Below are 13,648 nucleotides of genomic sequence, written 5' to 3' on the forward strand. Positions count from 1 at the left end.
GAAACATCATGTAAAGTTGGCTCCAGTTTTAGGGGGTTCCATCCAATGTGCTCTCTTTGTGCCCCCTATGACATTAATTCTGCCCCCAACTGCAATTTCTCAACTGTCCACTGCTCCTGCTTGGTAAGTCCAAGCCCAGAATAGATCAAGTGGGAGGACCAAAAACAGGTGCCATTGGATACCTACCCATGTCAGCTCCATAGACTGGTGTGTGCTTAGTCCCAAGAGCCATCCTCAGATAAGGAAGGGAATAGTGATATGCCAGTTGAGCCAGCTGATTCTGGTTTTGTTCTTATCCTCCTCTCTGCTGAAGTCTACAAAGGCACTGAGGCTGAGGAGGAAGCCAGCAGCTAGATAGGGTTGCCATATGTCCGGAATTTTCTGGACATACCCGGAACACTGCAGTTGGAAGCAGTTTCTGGGCGGAAATCGGGAAAATCTGGCCATATGGCAATCCATGTCAGCGGTGTTGTTTTTGTCGATTTTCCTTAAAAACAGCTCAACTTTTGTGTCTGGATTTTCACTTCATGAAATATGGCAACCCTAAGCCAGCACCACCCCCTGGGCTGATTGCAAGTATGAAAGCAGGTGGGGCAGGGGAACTGACTAGGGACAGAATGAATCTGGTAGGGCAGTGTCCCAATCTCCCTTAAGCCTCCAGTGCTTCAGCCCCTGTCCACAGTCACACCTTCTTCATGCTATATCATATTTCAGGCTCTCTGTTTCAATCTCAAGATCCCAGTTCCAGCCACTGATTTCAGAGCAATAAAACTGAGAGCATAATTTCCAGCTCTTGAGTTGGGAATGACATTCCATAGCCCAGGCATGGTTTGATGGGAACGCAACCTGACAATTAGATAGTGACAACTTTCAGACAAGCTTTACTGTTGTGTAGCTTGTTTGTTGCCAAAGAAATGTCAGGTGGAAATAGCCCAGGTGAATGGATGATTGTCAACACTTAAATGCTATATGCCACAATTCAAAAGTAGGCTTCACTTTATTTCACCGATTTTTGGTAGTGTTCAAAGGAAAGCAAATTGTGTGTGTTCACGCATGTTACAGGGAGAGAAGTAGCAGGAATGTACTTCATCCATTACAGTTTCATAGAAAGTTATTTGGCTATAAAGAGACGAACTCCAGTCCAAGGTAGACTGGCATGATCAACCAGATTTAGCTGAGGCTGGAGGTTCATCTTTTGTGATTCTTTTTCAAGTTCTCATAAAAATTCATCTGCATTTTGGTGCAAATTTCTCTTGGCATACACAGTTTTGTATGCAATGTTACCTATTGAAAATACGTTTTTGCGAAGGGATTTCCTCTGATATAATGCATTTTGTATGTTACTTTTACTTGCATATGCACACTTTATCCTACTGTATGCATTTCTGTATACAGTGGTACCTCAGGTTAAGTACTTAATTCATTTTGGAAGTCCGTTCTTAACCTGAAACTGTTCTTAACCTGAGGTACCACTTTAGCTAATGGGGCCTCCTGCCGCCACCGTGCAATTTCTGTTCTCATCCTGAAGCAAAGTTCTTAACCTGAGGTACTATTTCTGGGTTAGCGGAGTCTGTAACCTGAAGCATCTGTAACCCGAGGTACCACTGTACATTTCTTGGTTGGAGAACTGCATTGCAAACAATTGGAGAAGTGTGAATTTTGAAGGTTTTGGTTCATGTGCTGTTTTGAAAAATGCGAATTATGAAAGTTCACCTGTAAATGCAAACTGAACCACGTTTGTCCCCAATCTCCACTTACCATTGTCCCATGAAAACCTGCTTCAGGAGATTAGGGGCCCCTCCAAGATAGCATGGAAGATAGTGTTGGGAGCTGATGGGGAATGACAAACAAGTGAAAATGACCCCCTTGTTTCAACAGGGAGGCCTTATCAGATCCTTGTCCCCAAAGCAAACGGAAAGGGGAATCTCTAGATCCAACCCACTGATTTTATTTTATTGTCCAGTTCTTTGGCTGCAGGCATCTTGAGATGCTTCTCCCCTCCCCCACCCCTGCCCATCTCATTGCATACAATTGCATTAAAAAACATTCTCCAGGCAGGCAGGCAAGCAGTCATAACTCCAAGTTCTCTCATCTTTTAAAAAGTTTATTCCAAAAACTTTTTTTCTTTCTTCATCTTTTATATTCAATCCAGTAATTTCAGATTTATTTTTGTTACACGTGCAACCAGGCACTTCACTATATTGGCCTATTAACCTCAATATCTCTCTCGAGGATGTCACCAGCTTCCTAAAATAGTATCTTTTTGATGAACGCAGGTGCCATTATTAATAGATTGCCCAGCCCCTTGACCTTTCTTACTGACCCATGTTTGTGTAATTACTACTTCTACTTTACTGAACAAAATCATGGAATATATTCTATCTCTGAAGAATATATACAATTCTAGCATGTGTGCCGTTGAAACCGATGGTGGGTTACAGGGAGAAGGAAAAGAAACAGATCTCTCCACCAATAATCAGTTGCAGTGCAAACCCAGAAATCAGCGCGGATAACATTTCCACCTTGGTGTGAAGCCTTTGCCGGTAGGGATTTGTTCCTTAATTTCATTCCCCCACATCCACTCCTCAAGATCATAGCCAATATGCTACAAAACCAGCATAATGCAGTAGCTGAATATTATAAGGCTAGTGAAAGTTCAGCAAACATTTGTAAAACAATAACAAAACAAAACAAAAAGGAAAAAGAGTTTAGGGTGTGCAATAAAGATTTGCTACCATTCTAAACAAGCAAGCTTTGAAAAGTTTGCTTTTTTAGCAGAAGAGAATGACAAATTTCCAACAGCCTGGTTAACTTGGAAGGTTTTCTCTTTCTCAAAGAATTTAGTGTAGATTTACAATTATCATAAGACCGACTGTAGTTTGTTTGCTCCTCACAAAAGCAGGGATGATTTTTATTGACCAATCTTTGATCCGAGAGATTAAAGAAAGTACTGCATGAGCAGTGAAAAGGATAACACTGAGGGGGTCAATAGGCTTTACTGCTACTTGGAAATGAAAGTGAACCATTCCATTGGGAGAAGGGGTAATTTAGCATTCTTACTGGGAACTCGGGAGGTTTTTCCTTTTCTCCTCTCTCTCTCTTTTTTTTAAGAAAAAAAAATATTCATCTTACTTACAGGTTTCTCCATGACTTAATGCTGTGGCTCTAATATGAGGTCGTTTGGAGGGCACTAGATTCACCAACATAATTCTGCACAGTGCTTTTTTGCCCAAATGGCTTGGCTGTCTCACACTCGCACTCTTGATTGAAATGTTTCTAGGAGACTTTTGGAATGCAGTCTGAAGGCTTAGCGACTCAATATTTTCAACATGAATACGCTTCCAATCTCATTGAAAGTTTCTGTGAATTGCAGCAGAAGTTTTATGGGCTTTCTGCTCTTTTTTCCTCGAAACCTTATGAACTCCTGCACAATCGCGCGCGTGCTTGCCTGAGAGGACCTGGCCTACCTCTTGGGGGGTAGGATAGGTTCGTGTAAAGATGATCAAAGGTCTGTGCCATTATTCTCCATTCAAGAATTGCAATGAAGAAGAGAACAGAGAGTCTTGTGGCACCTTAAAAACTACCAGATTGATTGTGGCATCAGATTTCAGCCCCCTTCACTAGATGCTGGGTCTGCTGCTGTGGTCGGTCCCTTCATCACTTTTAACTGAGATCTGTATGTAACAAGAAGTGGTGGGCATTTTCTATTGTCTGTCTATCCTACAGTAGATTATTCCTCAGTTCCAGTCTAGTCTTGTCAATATGTTTCCCCCCCACTTCTTTGGACAGTTGTTGTTGGTTGAGGATTGTGGCAATTCCATGTTTGTCTTGAGTTAGGAATGGGATGAGTATTCATCCACATTTTTTTAAAGTCCTCAAATGATACACAATTAATGACTTTTGTTTTACATTGACATTTCCTTTAGATTGGAATGAATGGAAGTTATGTAAGTTACACAAATCGTTATGCATAACATACATTATGAGAGAGATGAATAATGTAGCATTTGGTGGTAAGCGAACTGCAGTGGAATGGAAGCAATGCTGTTTGCGATGAATGCAGGTCAGAAATCTTACAACTCTACTTATCTGAAGAAGTGTGCATGCACACGAAAGCTCATACCAATAACAAACTTAGTTGGTCTCTAAGGTGCTATTGGAAGGATTTTTGTTTGTTTGTTTGTTTCAACCCTACTTAAAATGGTGATGTTCTTTTTTTTTGCTAAAGGAAGCTGAAATGTTAAAGGTACCCCAGAAATTCATTTCAGCTGAAGAAGGATATGCATTGAATAATAATTCTGGACATTTTTTTTCTATAGGCCAAAAATAGGTGAAGAGTAATTTAATTGTGCACCAAAAGTTCCATGGGTCAACATTTTTTTTAAAAAAGAAACAACACTGGATATATTTTTTTTCCTGGGACAATGCAGTTAAAATGTGGGTAACATCCGGCGCTCCCTCCATTTTGGGGTTATTCTGGTTGCATTAGACACTAGATTCCAGTCAACGTTGGGGCAAAAATTTCCACAGACTTAGGTGCTTAGCTCTCCAGTATATCAAGGAGCTGACTGGGCTCAGTAGAAGAGGATGCTTGAGAGCAACCATATCAACCATCTGGGTCATCCCTACATTCCACAAAGTGACCAGGGCATTAACAAGAACCACCTGCCTAGCTGACTGGAACTTCCTAAGGACCTTCTGCAATCCAAATGGATCCCATAAGCCTTCAGAGATTGGCCACCCCAATGAGTTCCTCCCCCTTGCAGCAGGGACCAGCCGCTGCAAGTCTAAACCTCGACACGACCCAATTTAGCATCATGAAAATTTGTACGGTCTTGAGTTTTTCATATTCTATACCTAGAATCCCTGAAAGTAGAACAAACCACTGTAGGCACCTCCCTGCTTAGATGAGCGGAATCAAAGGTGGAAGTATATCCAAAGGGTGGGATTTAACGTGGCACAAAGTGTGGTGTGTGTGCATGATACGAGGTCCACTGTGTAATGGGACTTCCCCCTCCCCTCCTCCCAATCTGCCAGAACAAATTTAGGGGGCATGGGGGGGGCAGGGTGAGGAAGAAAGTCCCATTGCATGAGTGGACCTCATCCGGTGCATGCAACAGCTTAGTTGAATCTCATCCATAGTTGTGTGTTTTTTAAGCTGTCCAGCTGAATATTCCATTTCCCAAATGTCCATACTATTAGTCTGCACTTTCTTGCATATGACTGTGCTCCAGCAGGCTTAAATCCATTACTTGTATGTTGCTCATGTACAACCGCATATAAACATCCTTATTTTGGGGGACCAGCATGATACCTTTGTGTTGACAGAAATCTACCTCCCCCTGACCCTGAAGCTTTTGGTTCTGGCCTTGCCTTTTTTATACTGAAAAGGCTCCCATGTTTCTGAAGCTGGAACTTTTGAGTACTCTGAATATTAAATGGCCAATGGCAGTTTGAGTGCCACCACCCTAAAAGTCTAGTTCCTACCTCCCAGCTCACTGAGTCCTCAATCATTTTAGAAAACCAAGACTCCTTGACATTTCCCTTCCCCAAAGACACACCGTTCAGTGCTATCTACATCTGTGTTCTTCAGACTTCTCTAGGCTTCCAATTTAACCTTGTAGCCTCCTGCAGCCAGTCTCCTGCAGATCTCCCCCTGCTCCGTCCCTCCACAAGACTTCATGTTTCTGCTTTGTTCTTTTTTGGGATACCATTATGTTCAGAAATCTGTGCTTGCTGGTGTTAGTTTGACATAGCTTCTATAACTGTCCATCACCCAGGCTATGCATTTTTCATTGGTCTTTCAATGATCGATTTCTTTCTTTCTTTCTTTCTTTCTTTCTTTCTTTCTTTCTTTCTTTCTTTCTTTCTTTCCTGGCTATAGCTGTCCTGTATGCAGAGGTAGGAATAATAGCATTTTGTTTTATTATTTCTTTATTTTATTTAAGAATCGCCTTCCACGTGTGTCTGAAGGCGATTCACCTAAAAAATAACTAAAAATAGCGTTGAAACCAGTGCAAAAGGACAAGATAGGTATAAAAACAATATGGAAGAAATGCTTAAGGCAGAAAGACCTTTTCACATGCTGACTGCTCAAGTGGTGGATAACTGGAGAAAAGCTCTTTGCGATCTCCTTTACACCTCTAACTGCAGGTGTCTCCTTCCAACATGGGCACAGCTTGGGCTCCTTTGAACACCAGGTCCCCTATGTCAGAAACTCTATGCTGGGGTGGTGGGTCTCTGGCTCCCAGGCCTGATTTGGCCCACCATGCCTCCCTAATTTTGGGCATCCCATACCCAACTGATGTCATATGATATCACATGTGAGGCCGGTAAAAAGGGGGTTTGCAGGCACCTATACACTGACCTGTGCAAAGCACTAGGCCAGGCAGTGCTTTGAAAGTGGCTTCTGAAGACCTGACAGTCAGTTGATTGTCAGACCTTCAGAGGAGCCCTCAAAAGTGCTGCACAGAATTGAAAAGACCTATTTTGCCCTGCAAAGGTCACTTGACAACTTGGTGACATCTCATGACTGGGCAGAATGAGTATTTTACTTCCATGGAAACACAATGGGGAGTTGAAAGACAGTAGAAAAATATTTTAAAAATAAAAACTGGAGATAAATATGGTTACATCTCAAAGCTGGATGTCCTGGCACTGGTAGCCAATATGGTTCGGCAGGTGTTGAGGTCTAGCGCTGTGGCAGGACCCCTGTTGATGTTGTCTGGCCTGGGCTCCTTTTTATACAAACTCTTTTAGTGCTCCAATGTGTGCTGGGCAGATGTTACATTCTCTGTGGCATTCCTTAAACTCTGGAGTTCCCACCAACACAGAGGTGTGTATAATATTCCCAAAGGAGTGCTTCCACTGAGATCTAGCTCTGAGGGCCTTCTGGCGGTTCCCTCACTGTGAGAAGTGAGATTACAAGGAGCCAGGCAGAGAGAGGCCCTTTTTGGTAGTGGTGCCTCCCCTGTGGAGCACCCTCTACTGAGATGTCAAGGAGATAAACAACTAAATGACTTTTAGAAGACGTCTGAAGGCAGCCCTGTATACGGAAGTTTTTAAGTCTGACGTTTTATGGTGTTTTCATATTTTGCTGGAAGCCGCCCAGAGTGGCTGGGGCAACTCAGTCAAATGGGCGTGGTACAAGTAATTAAATTATCATTATTATTATAATACCTTCATCAAGTAGTTTCCATCAGATGCTGAGGCTGCACCTCTTTACCCTTTGGTACCTGAGACCTATATCTTAGCACCCACTCTATTCTCTAGACCAGGGTTTCCCAAACTTGGGTCTCCAGTTGTTTTTGGACTACAACTCCCATCATCCCTAGCTAACAGGACTAGTGGTCAGGGACGATGGGACTGTAGTCCCCAAAACAGCTGGAGACCGGAGTTTGGGAAACCCCGCTCTAGACTGTAATTGGCTTTAACTGTTTTAATATTGTATTTTAAAATTGTTGTAACCTGCCCTGGGACCCTGGTAAAGGTTAGGTGAGATTTTTTAACCTGCCAGCTACAACAATGTAGCATTCTGGGATTCCTTTTATTGCCAAAGGTGAAACTATATAGAGGTACAACCCGAGGTGCCATGATTAATGACACTGTGTCTGGTTAAATAGACATATGTATATTATCACCCCACATCAATCATAATAGGGCAGCATAAGGGAAAGACTGTCTGCCTGTATCAGTGAGCGCTCCTGAGGGGTGTAGGCTAAGTTCAACCAAATTTTTTAAAAAGTTTGCCAGCCTCCAGTTGGCACACTGTAGTCTACTTCACTGCCGTCAATGAGGCACCTTAGAACAGTAAAGCACAATAGAGACAAAGTAATGCCTTGTAACTCACAGAAAGAGCAAAGAGCCCTTTGAGATGAAATGTTAAACATAAGAAGTGAAAACAGTTTGCGGTAGTTTCAAGCTGGCTCTTTCGGGCTAACTTTCCTATTGCTACTGAACTATAGTACCATACCTCAGCAGAGCAGTCTCAATGAAATTAGAGAGATACCCTAAAAAAAGATAGCCCAGAAACCATGAGAGAGACAGAGAGAAGGGAAAGAAGAAGAAGAAGAAAAGGAGCTCTCTATATATTGTGAAGGAAAATAGTTTCTGTGAATGCTCATTTTGTTGGTGCACTGAAGCTGATGCTTCCACTCTTTATTACTGCTACTAAGCTTCTTTAGCAAACAAAGAGCAGGGGAGAAAAATAATTCTTGAAACAAGCACACATTAAGACCTTTTTGACAGCATGCAACAACAAAAAACTGAAGCATTTTATTATCCATTTTCAAAATGTTTCTGTATATATATATATATATATATATATATATATATATATATATATATATCTGTTTTTGTTTGTGTGCCAAGGAAAATTCCCTGTGAGCATCCAACTTGCAGATAATTTGTTTTCTATGATTTGTTATCCATAAATAACGTAATTGCTTCATTGCTTTCCCAGGTAAAATAGTGTAGAGGTTGTAAAAGGAAGGAGTTGCATCTGGCTTCTTCTAGATGGGGCCATGTAAAGCATCCCAGGTCAAATCCTGGCATCTTCAGGCAAAGGGATCTCATTTACTTGAGACTCCAGAGAGCTGCTTCCAGTCATACGAGACAATACAGGAACTGATAGATAACAGAGGAGCTTCCTAGACTTCCTCTCTCAGCGAGTGTCCCTGCCCATGAGGAAAGCCCCATTGAGCCTGCAGCAACCATCTGGGCAAAGCTGCAATCTGACATTTACCCACAGGGGCAGTCATGACCATGAAGACACGGCTGCTAGCAATAGTTGTTCTTGGTGGGTCACTGAGGCAGCTGGGCTGCTGTAAGTTCACTGATGAGACCCAGTTGTCCTGTGATGGGCATTTCTGACCTCAGGAACCACGTCTGGGTTGCTGTGCTCTATTTAGAGACATTGAGGAAATGGCCAAGGAGAAGACAGCCTGTATATTGGCTGCTTCATCAGGAGGTGAGCACAGGAAGGAGGAGGACAATGGGTATGTCAAGACCCAGAGTATATCATCTTCCCAGACAGATAGGGCTGCCCAAAACTTGGTATAGCCTCATTTCAAGGTACAAGAGACATTGGCATCCCAATGTATGTGTTTTTGTATGTGTGTGCACAATGGGTTGTATTCAACTAACATTTACTCAGAGTAGACCCAGTGAACCTAAATACTGTGTCTCCACTGTCAGAGGAGCTCTGCTTCTGAATACCAGCAGCTGGGGGATCACGTGCAGGGAAGAGTACTGTTGTGATCAGGTTTGGCTTGTGGGCTTGCTATAGGCATCTGGTTAGGCACTGTGAGAACAGGATGTTGGATAGCTTAGGTGGTAGAACATGAGACCCTTAATCTCAGGGTCATGGGCTCAAGCCCCACATTGGGCTAAAGATTCCTGACTTGCAGGGGTTTGGACTAGATGGTGCTTGTAGTCCCTCCCAACTCTGCAGTTCTATGATTCTGTGACTAGGTGAGCCTTTGGACGAATCCAGCAGGTGACATCTTACATTCTTACAAAGTGTAGACTTGGTGATATTAATAATCAGGACATTGAAATGATGTAAGGAGCACCCAGTTTTCATAAGCAAGTGATTTATAATGAAGTAGTCATGTCGAAGTAGTCAACTGTGTCTAGCTCAGAATACGAATTTGCTCATCTCATAATACTCAGTTGCATTGCAAGTAGCATTAGGGATTTGGCGGCAAGCCTCTTTGGCTTGAGTGGCGGTTAAGGCATTGGAATATGTGTCATCGGGTGGAGGGGAGGTTGTGGCCATCACCTACCCCTCCCATTGTTGGTATTCCGTTAAAGGAATCTGGTGGTCGTGGATCCTGTTTGATGCCCTACTGGTGGCTAGGGCCATGACACGACCCCTAGTGACATCAGGGGAAGCTTCCAGTTGTATTTGCATCAACAAGCTCCCCCCACTGGTTGTTAACCTTCGGATGACTCCCCACTGAGCGAGGTGGAGTCATGTATAGATTGTCTGAGCCAATGCCTAAGCCAAGACCACTCACATGCTGTAACCAATAAAATTGTGGCCTTCTTTAGCCCATTAACCTAAAATACATGCGTCCTTGTGTCTTATTTATCCCTAAGCGGGCGGAGGGTCCTCCACTCACAATACTCAGTTGCATTGCAAAGTGGCAGAGCAGGCTGCAAAGGCTCATGGGGATAAGTGCTGGAAGACTGTGTGTGTGTTTAGATGTGCCTGATGTGCTCTTAGTTATGTAATTCCAACTCAGTGTACAGGTACTGAGGTAAGTTTAGCCTGGATAAGAGAAGACTGAGAGGAGATATGATGGCCATCTTCAAATATCGTAAGGGCGGTCATATGGAGGATGGAACAATCTTGTTTTCTCCTGCTCCGGAGAGTAGGACTCGAACCAATGGATTTAATTTACAAGAAAGGAGATTATGGCTAAACTTCAGGAAGAACTTTCTGACAGCAAGAGCTGAGAATGGACTCCCTCGGGAGGTTGTGGTCTCTTGGAGGTTTTTAAGCAGACGTTGGGTGGCCATCAGTCATGGATGCTTTAGCTTAGATTCCTGCATTGGGGGGTTGGACTAGATGACCCTCAGGGTCCCTTCCAACTCTACAATTCTATGAATTTTAAAATTGGGCTGGGGGGGAGTGCTTTTGTTCTCCTTTAGGTTTTTTAAGCCAAAGGGTTCCCACCACCCTGCTAAATATAGATTACAAGTTCCTCAAGGTAAGGGCTGCATTATTCACTCACTCATTCTGAAGTGAGGGACATCAAACTCATGCAATTTAGGGAGTGGGAGCAATGGCTGAAAGTTAAGTGGAGGTTTGCAGAAATTCCAGTTATATAAGAGCTGGAGCTGATCAGCTTTTTTCAGAAGGGACTCGCGACTAGGGGTGAGTGAATCTGTCCATTTTGGTTTCTATCAGTTTCTCATTTTCCCCCAGTCTCAAGTCCAATTCTCCACATTTCCACACGTGTTTAAAAAATGCCCTCATGAAAATGCACCAATTTTCCTGCAATTTTCTTCCAATGTATGCAATTTTTCCTATTATAGACATTTTTGATGAACACTTTCCCCTAGTATGTGTATTTTTGTACACATTATGTATCTGGAGAAGTAAGTGCTTTGCAAAATTCAGAGAAGTGGACATTTCGAAGGGAGGCTCTCTTCCAGTAAGCATATTGGTTTGGAAACTGCAAATTAAGTAAATTCTCATTTGAATTTCTTTCCCACCCCTACTCATGACTGACACTCTTCTGGTTTCTATGCTAGGCTGTAGGAAGCCCAATTGTATCTCCATCACCATCAAGTTATTCCCTCCTCTGATCTTGATTGGAGATCACTTTTGGGTGACAAAGATCCTTTTATTGTAGCTTAGTAAGCGCTAATGTGTGTCCATGATAAATATTGAAATTTGAACTAAATTAGGAGTATTTTTCTTCCGTATCTAGATTGTGGACATCTACTCAGATATTGTTTTTGCCCATCTCTGATCAGACGTTTATGTGATTTGTACTATATTCTTCTTATTTGTTCCAAAAAAAAAAATCCAGCATGTCATCTGCTTTTGTCTTTTCCATCTAACCTTTCATTCTCCCTCTCCCTCTCTCCCCTCCCTCCCCACTCACTTCTCCAACTTTTATTTGTGATGCTCAGCATGCATCTTCTCCAAGCACACTGGGCTGTTTGGAGATTCTCAGCCATGTTTGTTGTCAGAAAAGCATGTTTCAGAGCTATATGTTTTGACAGGTAGGAAACACTGGTTGAATATTTTTTCCCCTCTCCAGACAAAAGGGAATAGTAACAAATAATATCAGCCCAGCACAGAAAATTTAATTGAAGCCTTGAAGAAATGAAATTTCTTTTGTGAAATTTCATAGCTTTTCTTCCTGCAAAACACAGGGCGGTTCAGCCTTGTCCTCCTCACTGGATTGGTCGCTGGTGGGTTTATAATCTGGCTGCCTGGAACTGATGTCAGTTGTAGTCCGAAACATTTGGAGGCCATCAGCTTTGCAAAGGTTGTTTTAGTTCCAGCTCTGACTTACAGCCCAACGGCTATGGTTAACATTTTGCTTTGTAAACACCACATAAGGAATTTTGCTCATCTTAAAAAAAGCAAAAGCATGCAAGGGAGGCTCTGAGCAGGATCAGTCGGGTGTGTAGCCTGTAGGGAGGAAGAATAAAAATTTCTAAAATGCAATTGTAAATAATAATAATAATAACAATTTATTTATACCCTGCCCATCTGGCTAGGTTTCCCCAGCCACTCTGGGCAGCTTCCAACAAAACACTTAAATACAATAACTTATTAAAGATTAAAAGCTTCCCTAAACAGGGCTGCCTTCAGATGTCTTCTAAAAGTTTGGTAGTTATTTTTCTCTTTGACATCTAGTGGGAGGGTGTTCCACGGGGCGGGTGCCATTACCGAGAAGGCCCTCTGCCTGGTTCCCTGTAACTTGGCTTCTTGCAGTGAGGGAACCGCCAGAAGGGCCTCGGCACTGGACCTCAACGTCCGGGTAGAACGATGGGGGTGGAGACGTTCCTTCAGGTATACTGGACCGATGCCGTTTAGGGCTTTAAAGGTCATCACCAACACTTTATTCCAACTTTGTTGCTTCACAGAACTCCAAGGGGTTCACATCCATGCCATGTGTTTAAAGTCCTTGATTTGCCCCTGCAGAATCATGTGAACTGTGATTTGTTAAGGGTGCTGGGAATTGTAGCTCTGTGAGGGCCAAGCTACAATTTCCAGGATACTTTAGGGGGGAAGCCATGTGCTTTAAATGCATAACGTGGACCAATTTTCCGGGACGTTTTTGAATGTTTGAGGGGTTTTTTTGTTTTAATTTTTTTCGGAAGCTAGGGCAACCCGAGCTAGGGCAAGCCAGTCAGAGGAGTCCAACAACAACAACAACAACAACAACAATGTCCAGTTTCCATCCAGGCACTGACCCAGACCAAGGCCAGCTTAGCTTCCGCTTCATCATCTGACTACAGGCTTTCCCCCACCGAAATCCGGCAAGGAGACCAGCAAGAAAAAGAAACAGAGCAACTGCAATGGAAGCTTAATTACAGGAGTTCCTGCTTACAGTCAATTTTGAAACTGTGTAGGTCCACGTTTATGGGGAAGCAAAATGAAAGCTCTCATTCTGCTTCCCATTACTTTGTAATGTGAAAATTGGAAAATCAGTTATACCAAGACTGTGCTTCTAACACACAGAGGGCCCTTGGGGGGAAATAACTTACAGCTTGAATGGCAAAGCATTCTGTTCACACATATGTGGTTGAATGGAACGGGGCTTACATTGGCAGACTGCTTTTAAGGATTGGGCTGTAAAATATAAGAGGTTTAATGATGATTTGTATTTATAAAACACCTGTGCACTGTGATAATCACAAGGATGTGAACAACAGCGCAATTAAAAAGCTCTAAAAAGTATAAAAACACTTAACGGGAAAAGAGTATTTATTAAGACAGGATATAGGTGATCAATTTAATGGCATCGCTTGGGTGTGTAATTTTTGTTTAATTTTATTCTGTGTGCCCACCCCCCTATCCCCACCAGTGGGGTTTGTAACTATTCTGTAGCAGCTATTGCATATTGATTATTCATAGTGAGGAACTGTTAATGTAAGCAGATTCATAGAGCTTTTGTTC

At 42.6% G+C, this 13,648-nt stretch overlaps 1 protein-coding gene across 10 annotated transcripts in view; it reads right to left on the reverse strand.

Moving 5' to 3' along the window:
- Positions 1-11,803: 11,803 nt before the first annotated feature.
- LOC310664653 (uncharacterized protein) overlaps positions 11,804-13,648 on the reverse strand; it is a gene marked incomplete at its 5' end in the record, with an annotated part of 413,140 nt that continues 411,295 nt past the window's right edge. For all 10 annotated transcript variants that reach the window (XR_014505007.1, XR_014505008.1, XR_014505009.1 and 7 more), the window contains one exon: positions 11,804-12,154. Coding sequence is in view for 1 of the 10 variants with exons in the window: in XM_083414003.1 (XP_083270129.1) it covers positions 12,138-12,154 (17 nt within the window). The remainder of the gene's footprint in view (positions 12,155-13,648) is intronic.

This window comes from Podarcis tiliguerta (assembly GCF_965153285.1).
Source record: "Podarcis tiliguerta genome assembly, chromosome: 1".
Lineage (NCBI taxonomy): Eukaryota > Metazoa > Chordata > Lepidosauria > Squamata > Lacertidae > Podarcis > Podarcis tiliguerta.